This window comes from Lotus japonicus, chromosome 1 (genome assembly GCF_012489685.1).
Source record: "Lotus japonicus ecotype B-129 chromosome 1, LjGifu_v1.2".
NCBI classification, from domain to species: domain Eukaryota; kingdom Viridiplantae; phylum Streptophyta; class Magnoliopsida; order Fabales; family Fabaceae; genus Lotus; species Lotus japonicus.
The window spans coordinates 125181566-125193582 of record NC_080041.1 but is presented as its reverse complement, the minus strand read 5'-3'; the positions used below and the strand labels follow the sequence as shown (position 1 = coordinate 125193582).

General features: G+C 34.0%; 1 protein-coding gene and 1 long non-coding RNA gene across 2 annotated transcripts; both read left to right on the top strand.

The window, feature by feature from the left end:
* The first annotated feature begins 454 nt into the window (after positions 1–454).
* On the top strand, positions 455–2476 carry LOC130732619 (thaumatin-like protein 1b). The gene is made up of 2 exons (XM_057584629.1): positions 455–667; positions 1559–2476. Exons 1-2 carry the CDS (start codon positions 616–618, stop codon positions 2227–2229), a joined length of 723 nt encoding a protein of 240 aa, XP_057440612.1. The 5' UTR covers positions 455–615; the 3' UTR covers positions 2230–2476.
* A 3760-nt stretch (positions 2477–6236) lies between these two features.
* Positions 6237–9026, top strand: LOC130732618 (uncharacterized). The gene is made up of 3 exons (XR_009017086.1): positions 6237–7941; positions 8434–8488; positions 8654–9026. It is a non-coding gene; the product is annotated as an uncharacterized LOC130732618 (long non-coding RNA).
* Positions 9027–12017: the final 2991 nt, after the last annotated feature.

Here is a 12017-nt window from a genome sequence, read left to right as displayed (position 1 = left end):
ATTTTCTTAATTCCCCTCTTAAGAAGTGGGTTGTTAGAGAGAATTAGGAAAAAAAATGCTAAGCAGGACCGAATTTCAACAATAGAGAAGATAGTACAACCCAAATTAAAATAGGATAAAAAAAAGTTAAGAGTAAATATGATAGCTAATATATAATTTAATAGGTAAAGAGGTCATGTTTGAATGTTAAAAATCAGGATTTATGAAAGATCCACCCCTGCACTGCACTAGAGTCGTGTTGCTTAAGGATACTTGACCTTCCATAATCAAACAAATCTCAACACCCAATCAGGTGTATACACAAGTGATGATATATACAGAATCATATATATAACTCCAGTAGTAACTAGAAAGGGTAGAAAACAACAGATCAAAATATGCTACATCAATCACGCCATGAAGAGATAGAAAGTGATGAGAGTTTTGAAGTTCCAAGTCTCTCAGCAGCCCCTGATGAATGCTACTTTGCATGTCTAAGACGCATCATTAAGGCCAACACTGAACCACCACGTATATATATCCATGTTGACGATTCAAATCCAATACAGTCTATATATACCAACAAGCTCTCCAGCAAGATCGCACCACACAGATAACCATTTTAATTAAATAACCATGATGAATACACGAGCTGCTCTCTGCATTATTTTGGCCTACTTCCTCTGTGGTATGATCAACAATCCTTTCAGTTTTCTTTCCTTAATACAATCTTATTTCTTTTAATCAATTTTCCCATTGGTTGCATAATTAACTTGAATGTTAGCAACAACTAGCTTTGCTTTCTTCTTCAATCTTAATTTCCAAACACCCCAATATTGAGAATTTAAGTGTGAGCACGTGAGTCCACCATTGAAAGTAGAGGAAAATGTTCAGCAATTTATATATATCTATAAATGAGAGGACTCATACATTTAACATAATGTGTCAAGGTTTTAAGTAAAAGATGCGGAGTTCAAGATTTACTCTTTAGCTCAAAAGGGAGATCAATTCTAGTATCAAAGTCAATGGTTGGCTTGACCAAAATAATGACTCTCAGAGTCTCAGCAATATGGTACTCCCTCCGTTCCTTAATATAAGAACCAAGCAACCACTTCACACCCTTTAAGAAATTTATCTAATCTAGATAATTGCATTAAATTTGTTCTCAATTTATATCAACTTTCCAAAGTTACCCTCCACCCATTATTCTTATTTTTTATGCATCATTAATGCTATGGCAAGTGGAAAGAGAGAGAAACTCAATTAAATAAGGGCATTCTTGTCCAAAAATAATTAATTCTCCACAAACTTTAAGTTAGTTCTTATAAAAAGGATCAAGTGCATTTTCTATTTGGTTCTTATAAATAGGAACGGAGGGAGTAACTGGGTGGCTTAGGAGACACGCTTAGTTTATCATTTCACCAAACTCGCATCATATACGAAATCTATCATTTCCCTCATTTTTCTTTCCTTATCTATCATTTTGATTTGGGTGTATAGTGACCAAATTATGCGTGACAAAGACTTTCCTTTCTTCTCTATGTCAATTAATCTGTGTCACATATGCTTCATTTTGTAGGAGCTTATGGAGCCAAGCTTACTTTCAACAACAAATGTCCATACACAGTGTGGCCAGGCACCTCAGCCAGCGGCCAAAACCAGCTATCAAAAACAGGCTTCGAGCTAGCATCTGGCGAATCCACCTCCCTCAATGTCCCTTCCCCATGGGAGGGACAGTTCTGGGCCCGAACCGGCTGCTCCAGCAGCTCCGACAAGTTCACTTGCACCACCGGGGACTGTGGCTCAGGCCAAGTCACGTGCCACGGTGCCCGCGCACTTCCACCCGCAACCACAGCAGAGCTAAGCGTGGCAGCTAACCGCGGAAACGACATATATGCAATCACCAACGTGAACGGGTTCAATGTTCCTATGTCCATTGCTCCGCGAGGCGGAACCGGTGAATGCAAACTCTCCAGCTGTGCCGCGAATATCAACGAGGCATGCCCGGTGAAACTGCGAGTGAAAGGGAATGATGGGAAGGTGGTTGGTTGCAACAGTGCGTGTGTGGCTTTCAACGAGGCGAAGTATTGTTGCACTGGTGAGTTTGAGTCGCCGGAGTTATGCAAGCCATCAGAGTACGCTTTGTTTTTCAAAAAGAAGTGTCCTCTGGCTTATAGCTACCCTAGCGATGATGAAAGCAGCACATTTTCATGCTCCAGAGCTGACTACACCATCACATTCTGCCCCTAAACTTATACACATAGAACTAGCTAGGACAATGCTTGGTTATACATGATCAGCAGAAAAAGAATAAGAAACCCCTTGGTTTTAATTGAAGAATAAACAAACAATCACCTTTTGGTGATTGCATGTATTCTGCAGTTTTCTTGAATGGTCATATACTTCAACGACGGTTTTTAATCGCTTCAGACGGATGGTTAAAAACTATGTATTTTATATGTGATTGATTAGACCAATCAATTCAATTTCTTAGTTTTGGTGACGAATATCTCATTCTATTTTATTCTAGTTTTTTTTTAATAAATAGAAATTCATGAATAATCTAGAGATTGAATTAAATTCTCTTGAATTGTTTTATATTGAATATGTTAAGTATCAATTCCATTTTCAATGTAGAACAAAATATCAAGAAATTCATTAAAAACATATTGATTTCATAGAAAGAAAAGTTGGAAAGATTGAGAGAAAGAAGCACCAAAAGAGAAAGAAAAAAAGGTAAAATAAAGCATTATTAAAAAATAAGTAGGTCTCACAACATACTCAAATTTCTCAATAGTCATCTCACTTAAATGGATGTATTTGCATCTAAAATTTTCGAGCGAATATAGCGAACTCCATGACATTACAGCATGTCTTATTTATAAAATAAGTGCCTAAGCGCCTAACTCCTACAACAATAGACAAGTAACTAAAACGTAACATGTGTCCCTAACTCTTTTTCTGGCAATTTCTTTTCAAGTTTCAACTTGTCTCTTGACTTAGCTAGTCTTCATTCTCCATGTGTCCCTGGAACTTTCCTTTTGATTTCTCGTTACCGCTAAATTATTGAATTCAAATATCTTCAACCATTTAACAATTGTATTGTAAAACTTTCCGTTGAATAATTTTTTTTAACAATTGTATGTTGTAACCTCTCATAACTTAGACATTTTAAACTTCATCTTATTACTTCAGTACTTTTGTGGATTGACTTTTAGTTTAGCCAGATTCAAAAGAGTATGAGATTTTTCAACATCTTTAATGGCCTCTAAAAGAGTCTTTCTATTCTTTATAATTTAGATAAACCTGATGTTCTAGCATTTTTCTTAATTTTATATCGAAAATACTCTTAACTTAGCTACTTTTTAAGAGAACATTAGGTTTTCACCTCTTTTAGACCTTATAAAGGGCTCTCAAGGTCCAAATAACAATCGACTTCCAGAATTCGGACCAAAAAGTTACCCATTCACATGCTAAAATTGAGATGAAATAATCAAATCTTGTATAAAAATTTGAACACTTTCAACAACTCATTCTCCGTCTTCGCCTCCTCCTCCCAAACGCCGCACTGATTTCTCCGTCTTCGCCTCCACCCCATCCTGGTACACGGGCTTCTCTCAATTTCCTCCATTCTCATTATGAAATTTGAAGAATCTTGAATTTGTCATTTTTTAAAATTGGTTGTGGGGATCATTATATCTTATTTTACTTCTGGGTATTTGGCAATTGACATTGTAGAATGCATATTCATCCCAAAGTTTTGAACTTGATGTGTTTCTGTTTGGATCCAACTTGTTCTTGCTTATTAATCAATTGTCAACTACTGGCTGCATGGGTATTAGTAGCTTTCCGGAGCTCCGACGTTGACCCAACCGGCCGGAATGACTAAAACCAACTATTTTGCAAAAAGTTGGGGACCAATCTCCACCTTTACTCCGGCAAGGGACTAAAGCCATATTTATGACAAAGGTTGGGGACCAAAAACTGGATTAAGCCTATATAATACTATAACTGGGCATCTAGCTGTTGGTGGATCAGTAATTAATTATAATTAGCAAGCAAGCATCCTTGATCATGCAGCATCGTGGCACTCAATAATTCAATGTGGATATATAAACGAATATGATAGAGATCATATCTATAGGAATTAGATGCCACAATCCATTACCTTGCGGAAGAAGAACGCTTCCTTTGAGGGTAAAGATTACTCTTTAGTATGATCAGCTCATCTATAAATTTCCCATAAATTAGATGTGAATGAGGATATATATATTTGATAATGATTGGGAACTTGTGGAGGAGAGTGAGGGGTTGGATGTGACATATACCGTAGATGGGTCAACATGTAAACTCGAGATTAGAACCGTGCATAATAATAGCATAGAGGAGGGGATAGGAATTGACATCCAAGATGCTACTATTCCAGTTAAAGCCCGTTGTCTGTCCCTGGTAGAAAGAGCTAAAAATGATCATGTTGGGCTTATCCTCCATGTAGAAGATAATCGCACTGGTTTTGTAAAGTTGGAGAAGAGTAATTATGAGAGCCGAATTCCTGGGGGTGACACTGCAGTGAGAACTAAATTGTTCTTGTATGAGGATGGAAACAAGCGAGGTCTTCTTGTGAGGGAAGAAGCATAAAGAAAGGAGATGATGAATACCCTTTTAAAGTGATTATAACACACTACTATGCTGCTAGAAGATTAAGTGTTAGTAGTACAAATAGATTTGATATTGGCGTTTCAGTGGCCATAAATATTCAAGTGTCCAATGGTGATTTGGGTTATACACTGGATGGCCCTCATGAACATCCTTCTTTTGCCTTGTTTAACATGTTTGATCAAGTCCTTAAAACCAAGACTTGGAAGCCAACCTTCTGCCCCCATTGTGCTGATAGTACTGGTAATCCTCCAGCACCAGCACTACCACCACCAGCACCACCACAATTTCATGTCCACCACTCTGCTCGTATTCAGCGGCGGCAACATTCCACATCTAAAAGTAAAGATGATACTGATAGTCCACCAACCCAACCACAATTTTTTGGTCGCTGGTCAACCGTTGTTTCCAATAATGGTTCAATTAGAGGCAACGGTAATGGTAACTTCATTGTGAATGGTGAGAAAATTTACTTTGTAAGGTGTGGAGATAACTAACTTCACCACTACTTTTTTTTTCGTTTACACAATAATTTGATATCTTGACTGCTAGTTTGCCAAGAGTCTAGCTTGTCCACCTACTATTTATTGTAACCTCTCCATAGGTGTACATATTTGCAAATCAAGAATAAGAAGGGCCGCATAATGTTATTAAGGAGTACCATTTACCAATTGAATGTGCTGTACGCAATCACCCTAGCGGCCAGCCAAAGGCAAAAAGATTAGAGTAAATGCAAGGAATGGATTTCTTCTAGGCATTTTATGCCTCCTTTGCTAGTTCACGGGTTGGGTGATTGGTCTTGGTCTTGGATCTTTACATGTATACTATGTGATTTAGTCTTATTAGGCTTCTACTTTGCTTAAAAAAATTCGGGAGAAAATGCATAGATATAATCCAAAATCATCACAAGTTGAGAGGCTCATTAAAAATTAAATGTTATCTATAATCTATAATATATATAAAAGCAGAGTTTCTGCAGCCTTGGGGGCACAAATGTCCTTCAACAATTTATTTCAATAACTATGAAAGCTGGGCATGGATATTTTTGTAAAAAGTCATTTTATTTCACTCAGATTGAATCTCAGTCGTTGATTCACAATTGTATCAGTTTCATCTTTCATTCTACTTCATCTGAAACGTTGTTCACCTTGAAACCCTTCTCATTCTCTGAGCCGTTTCTCTACTGAAACGTTTTTCACCTTATATCTGAAACCATTCTCCTACTCTGAGCAGTTTCTCTAGGGTTTCGAATATATAAAATCAGCCAAGGATTCGCATTCTTCCTCAAAGGATTTCATGTATCTGACCATCTCTGCTTCAGTCAAGGATCCGCTGCAGTCAGGATTGACATGGGAATTCACGGCTTCCGCAATCTCCATGTCCGCTTGGCAGTCAGGATTCGCACGAAGAAATATTGGCTTTAAATTGCATCATGTTCTTCTTCCCTTCATTTTCTCTCTAGGGTTCCGAAATTGATAGATTTGGGAGAGAGGCTTTCTGCAATTTTTCAGGTTTCTTTCTTTTTCTCGCATCTGGGATTCCTTCTTCCTCCATACATCCATTCGTTCCCTTCGTTTTTTTTTTAATTTTCTGATCAGGATGAAGAAGAATTTTGCCAAAACAAATTTGATTTGAATTGTTCTCTGTGATTCGCGCCCTGCAGATTTGGTGCGCCTTTGCTGGGATTATGGGGTTCCAGTTTGTGCATTGATGTCAGTTTGCTCCTACATAAATTATAGAACTAATTTTTTTTTTTTGAAAGGCTACTGATTTTACATTCTTAGATATTCACTATGTAGGAGAAATGGCTGTTGAAATAGGGTCTGGGCTTCCACACGTAATGTGCAAGGAACAGGATGCGTCAGTGTGAGAATAACAGATCCTGTATTGTTTCTTGCATAGTGTTTTTTTAATGCCTTTTTATTAAATCAATGCTCTTTGGACTGGCTTCACAAATACTCTTCTATTTTATTTCTAGAAGTATTAAGAAAGAGTGTAATTTAAAAGGGTTTTACTGGGTTTTGATTGTTAGACAAATTGTAGCTGGCTCTTAATTAGAGCTTCTTCTTTGCCTATTTGTTATCCAATTTGTTCATGTCTATGGTCTTAGAGATGGAAGAATTTTGGCTTTCCAAGCACATTACTATTTATCTATCCAGCTATGAACCAGGGCATAGGCACAACCAGAGCATGTAAAACACTTAATTTTGGTAGTACCTGACTACCTGCTCGATTTACTTCAGAATCACCTGCAGCCACTGAGTAGCTTACAAGGTTTCGAACAACATATGGGAGGAGAAAGTTCTAAACCAATGGGAATCTAATTTTACTTCTAAAAAAATGAACAAGTAAGAGTGCTCTGTCTTTGGCTTTGGCTTAATTCGCTGCACCCTTAAATTGCTTCATTTACATTTTATAAATTTCTTTCTTTAATGCACCAAGTTTGTTAATTTTCTTAACATCTAATGTTTGTTATGCAATTGGCTGATCTCATAACATGGGGAGTTTTAACAGGTTAGCACTCTCTATGTTGGGTGTGAGTGTGACCATGTTGGAGATGCAATATTGTCAAAGAAAGTTCTTACGTTACTTGCAACTAATAAATTCCAATGCTTGACATATATCTTTCCTATAGCTGATTAAATTTTATTTCATCCTACTACTTTTTGTCTCCTAATACAAAAATCTGTTGTGTTTTTGGACTCTGAGACTTGCTGTTCTGGGACATTTGTGCACTTGATCTACATTTTCAAATAAATTGATTTAGATTCATACATATGTTTCCTCAAGCAAGCTCTTTCCTGCTCTTTTCCTTCTTAGGTTATTGGTCCAACTACACCTTCTTACATTTATGCCTTTTCTTTTTTCCCCCCCTTTAACTTTCAAATTTAGCTTCTACCCCTTTCCCATGATCAACCTAAGTTTATACCTCTGTTATACTTATACCTCTGGATTTGGATGCCATGAGGAAGATGTAGCCTTGACTGAAGGCGCAAAGTGTTTGTTAATTACTTGATGGAATATCTAAGTCATTACATGTTCAGTGAAACAAGCGATGTTGATGAAGATGGTGCTAATGCTAATGCTATGGTCTCCTAAAATAAATGAACTTCAACTTGAGAGTCTGTAGTGCATTAGTACCCTCTTTTTTAATGTGCAGGTTCAAATGAGACAGATGCAGCAATTTTTGCATTCACGTAATTTCATGTATTCCTTTCTCAAATTAGTACTTAACATTTGTTGGTATAATCCTAAGAACGAAGAGTATTTTCCATAATGGAGCATCACTGGAAGGACCAGAACCAGGTAATTATAATGTTTATAACTAGCATTAATTATGGATGTGAAAACAAATAACAACTTATGAATATTTTGGTTTGACTGTTTTTTAATTCCTGCTTTTGGTTGTTTGTTCTTACCTCTAAATTTGAATTCTTATTTCTTATCAAAAAACGGATTTTAATGGAATCTTAATGATGAGAAACCTAAGATCTACCAAAAAGTGAATGTAAAGGATTTTAAGCAAATAAGAAGGATTTTAGTGTCAGAAGCCTAATGTCTTGCTTAATTTTTCTCCACCAATTAGAAGTATGCTCACGCTGAGATTTCATCTCTCTATCAATTCAATAGTAGAAGTGGAATTGTGGTCAATGTTCGTGAAACTGTCATTACCTTATTGTGGTCATTGCTGACCTTTTGTCCAGACTAGGAGAACCAGATGCACTATTCTCTAAGATTCGTTTATAACAAAATCTATAGTGAATACTTTGATTAACATGAATTTTGTGCCCTTTGCAGTTAATGATGTGATGAGGGTTTCTTTTTCCCCAAAATTAGAATGCAGTTTGGACCGGTATGAAGCTTTCTATTAAATTTACAAACTCATCTATGAGAGATTAATTAGTTGTTTGCCTCCTTTGTGTATGAAGGAGATTCACTTATGTTTTATTACTAGGCTTATAAATTGCCAAAAGGTCACATCTTAGTTCTTATGATCAATTTTTTTTAATGTTTTCAGAACACTGGGATTTCTGACTCTTTTCACTGGTGAGACAAGCGAAATTCACGTAAAAGTCGAAGAACAAATGGACACCAATGTGACAGTGGAGAGAAAAACATTCTGGACACCAATGTCCTTTTCATTGATGAGGTGATCATACCTGACAGAATGTTTTTCTTTTCTCAATCGAGCTCTAGAGAATGTGATGGGTCTATTAGTTGTTGTTGGGGTATGAAAGTGTTTTAGGAGTGAATGAATGTTTGTTTAAAGAGATTTTTATAATTCTTAGAAGCCATACTTTGAGATATTTCTATACATGGGGCATGATATTAATAGGGCAAAGTTTTCAGCCATCTATTGTCTCTTCAACAGCTTCAAGAGACAGCACAACATGTGTTCTCTGTACAACGATCCAAAGTGTAATACATCTATTATAATTTCACACACTGTGTATTCAAGTCACCAACAAGGAGGAATTAAACATTAATTATCAGTTCTTACTTCTTATATACCATTTTTTTGGGTCCATTTTTATTTCTTCTTATATATTCACCCGTTCCATTATGCACATTATGTCTATAAAGTGTCATCGACTCTACAAATTTTCAAAATGGAGAGTTATCTTTCTCTTCTTGATTGATTTAAATTTAAAAAGTATATAAAGGTCACCAAAATCTACAAATATTCAAAGTAGAGAGCTATCTTTCTCCCCTTGATTTTTAAATTTTGAAAAAATAAAGTAAATTGCACACGAGCACAACTACCATGTTTTTATTGAATTTTTTTTATCTACACAAAACTGTAAATTCATTTAAAAAAAATTGAAACAAATGGATAATTTTTTTTTGAAGGTAAGTTTTTTTTATCATTACCTATTATTTATTGTCTCACTTTAAAAAAAATTAATTTTAATTCATTCAATATAAATAATAAATTCTTGACATAAATAGTGCAGCTAATGGAATCCAAGTGTTTTCTTTTATTGATGCTCCGATGGATTGACTGATTGAGGTAAACAAAGAATTGATCTGTGCACATCCACAAAATTAAGTGATTTAAGAATGTGATTTAATGATTGTGTAAAACTTATTTACACTATCAGTGCATATACATTAATCTCTTCTTATTAAATTAGAATTTATACTAAAAATTTAAGTGATGAGAGTCTAAAAGTTAATCCTCCATCATGTGCATTTTTAAAAGTTAATACTTATCCATTAATTCGTTCTTGAATAATAGCTCACGTGAGAAGAGTTAGAGGACATATAGGTTGGGGTGAGGAGATCCAATGATCAATCTAGAGAGAGCAATTTTTATTTCCGATGTAAAAAAAAATCCATTAAATTAAATTGCAATTTGTAAGCTTTTGTTATTTAATTTTAAGTTAATTAAGGAAAGGAATATAATGCACCACAATAATTGCTTAGATCCTAAAAATTATCTAACAATTCACATAAGTGACGTTATCCATTAATGTTGTTTATTATTTACTTTTTATATTAAAAAAAAAACAGTAAACCACCCTTCCTATCCCTCTTCGTTTTTTTGAACGTCTCTCAAGCTGTTACATAGTTTTTAGTTTTAACTACAACATTACCGGCTGGTGGTTAATTTTACATTATTTTAATGAATTAATACTCTTATATCAAGTTAAAAAAATACTCTTATATCAATTACTTTCTTGAACATTCAGTTCCCTTATATCCTTCCTTCTTCATAGAACATAGATAACTTAGTTAACGTTGCATAATTTTTTTTCCACAGTACTAACATTATTAATTCTAATTGATAGAATTACTAATTAAATAATAATAAATATTGATATTAATTCTTAAAAGCTAACATTGGTGGTTTTAAATTTTAATAAACTTTTCACTGTCCTTTCCCATGAAATTCTATTTGTCGGTTTCAGTCTTCCCATTGTCCCATCAATGTCATGCTATATCTGTATTCAATTTACCTCGATTTTAAATGGGTTTATTATCATATAAGTTAGGAAATTCATACACATAATTAGATTTGATAAAGAGGGTTATTAATTAAATAATACTTAATATTAATATTAATCCTTAAAAGTTGAATGGTGGAATAAATATTAAATATGTCATCAATGCAAAATTAACTTTCCCAGTTTCCACTATCTCTTTTCCTTGAAACTATATAAATATTAAATTAAATGTTTTTAATTGTATTGAAATTTTAATTATCTACTTCCATTCTTTTTCTAGAATCTTTTTAAAAAAAATCAAAAGATTCATACAAAGGGAAGGAAGGGAAGAAAACTGAAAAACCAAAAAAAATAAATAAAAACAACAGCCTGGCCAGATTTTTTTAGCCTGTTTATTACCATTTAGTTTATATGAGTTAGAAAATTTCATAAGACACAATTCATTAGTTTTGATTTAGATAACTACATTTAATTAGTAAATAATTAATGTTAATATTAATTGACAAAACTTAAAGGTGGTGGTTTTAATATCAGGTATGATATCACTCAAAAAAAAAAAAATCCACAAACTCTTTTCCCCCACAACTATATAATTTAGTATTAATGACCATTCAAAATGTGCATTTCACATTTCACATAGTCTCTGTTGAGGTATTTGCCTTGAATTTCACAAAGGCACAATCGTTTAGTCACTTTGCGGGTGGATCCACCTTGAAGGAGAATTGCCCTCATAAAGATTCCATAAATTATACTAATACTATTTTATAGTAATTGTTTATTAGGTACTAATATATATTGTACTAACATTATAATTTATCCTACAATATTATATTCCCCCACATAAAATTTTATGATAAAATTGGAGTTTTGAAAAATAAATCACATGTACATATTGTTCGACAAGATAAAACTTCTGGATCCATCACTGAATACAGATGGGCAAGCTTAGAATGTTTAAATGTGATATAACTTTTATTTGAATAGGCAATGATTTCTTCTTTATTTCCGTCATAATTTATATCAATTTGTCGATGCATGATATCCCGAACTTTGAACAAGATATCTGATACTGCTACTGGAAAAATCGAATAGAAGATTAAAGTTAGTGTATTTCGTTTCTGAGAAACAAATGTTTTTGAAAATACTTCTTTTATTTCAAGAATTTCATCGGGCCATTCATGATTCTCAGTTATATTCTTGATGTGATTATTTCAGTTACAAAACTAAATAAATATTTTCCGATGACAATTATTAGCTCATATATATTACTTCACCTCTTTGTAATTAACTATAAAATTATTGTATATAAAAAATTGAAAAATGGAACATTTACATATCAAGGGGCAAAAAAATTGTGTCTCGACAAAAAAAAAAAACCAAACACATGCGTGATGAAAAAAACTTACAAATTTATGATTTATGATATAAACTATT

Excerpts from the sequence above, each read along its gene's own strand:
- LOC130732619 (XM_057584629.1), top strand. The coding sequence starts at position 616 with ATGATGAATACACGAGCTGCTCTCTGCATTATTTTGGCCTACTTCCTC. Across the intron at positions 668-1,558 it reads TTTGGCCTACTTCCTCTGTG|GAGCTTATGGAGCCAAGCTT; the intron begins GTATGATCAACA and ends TTCATTTTGTAG.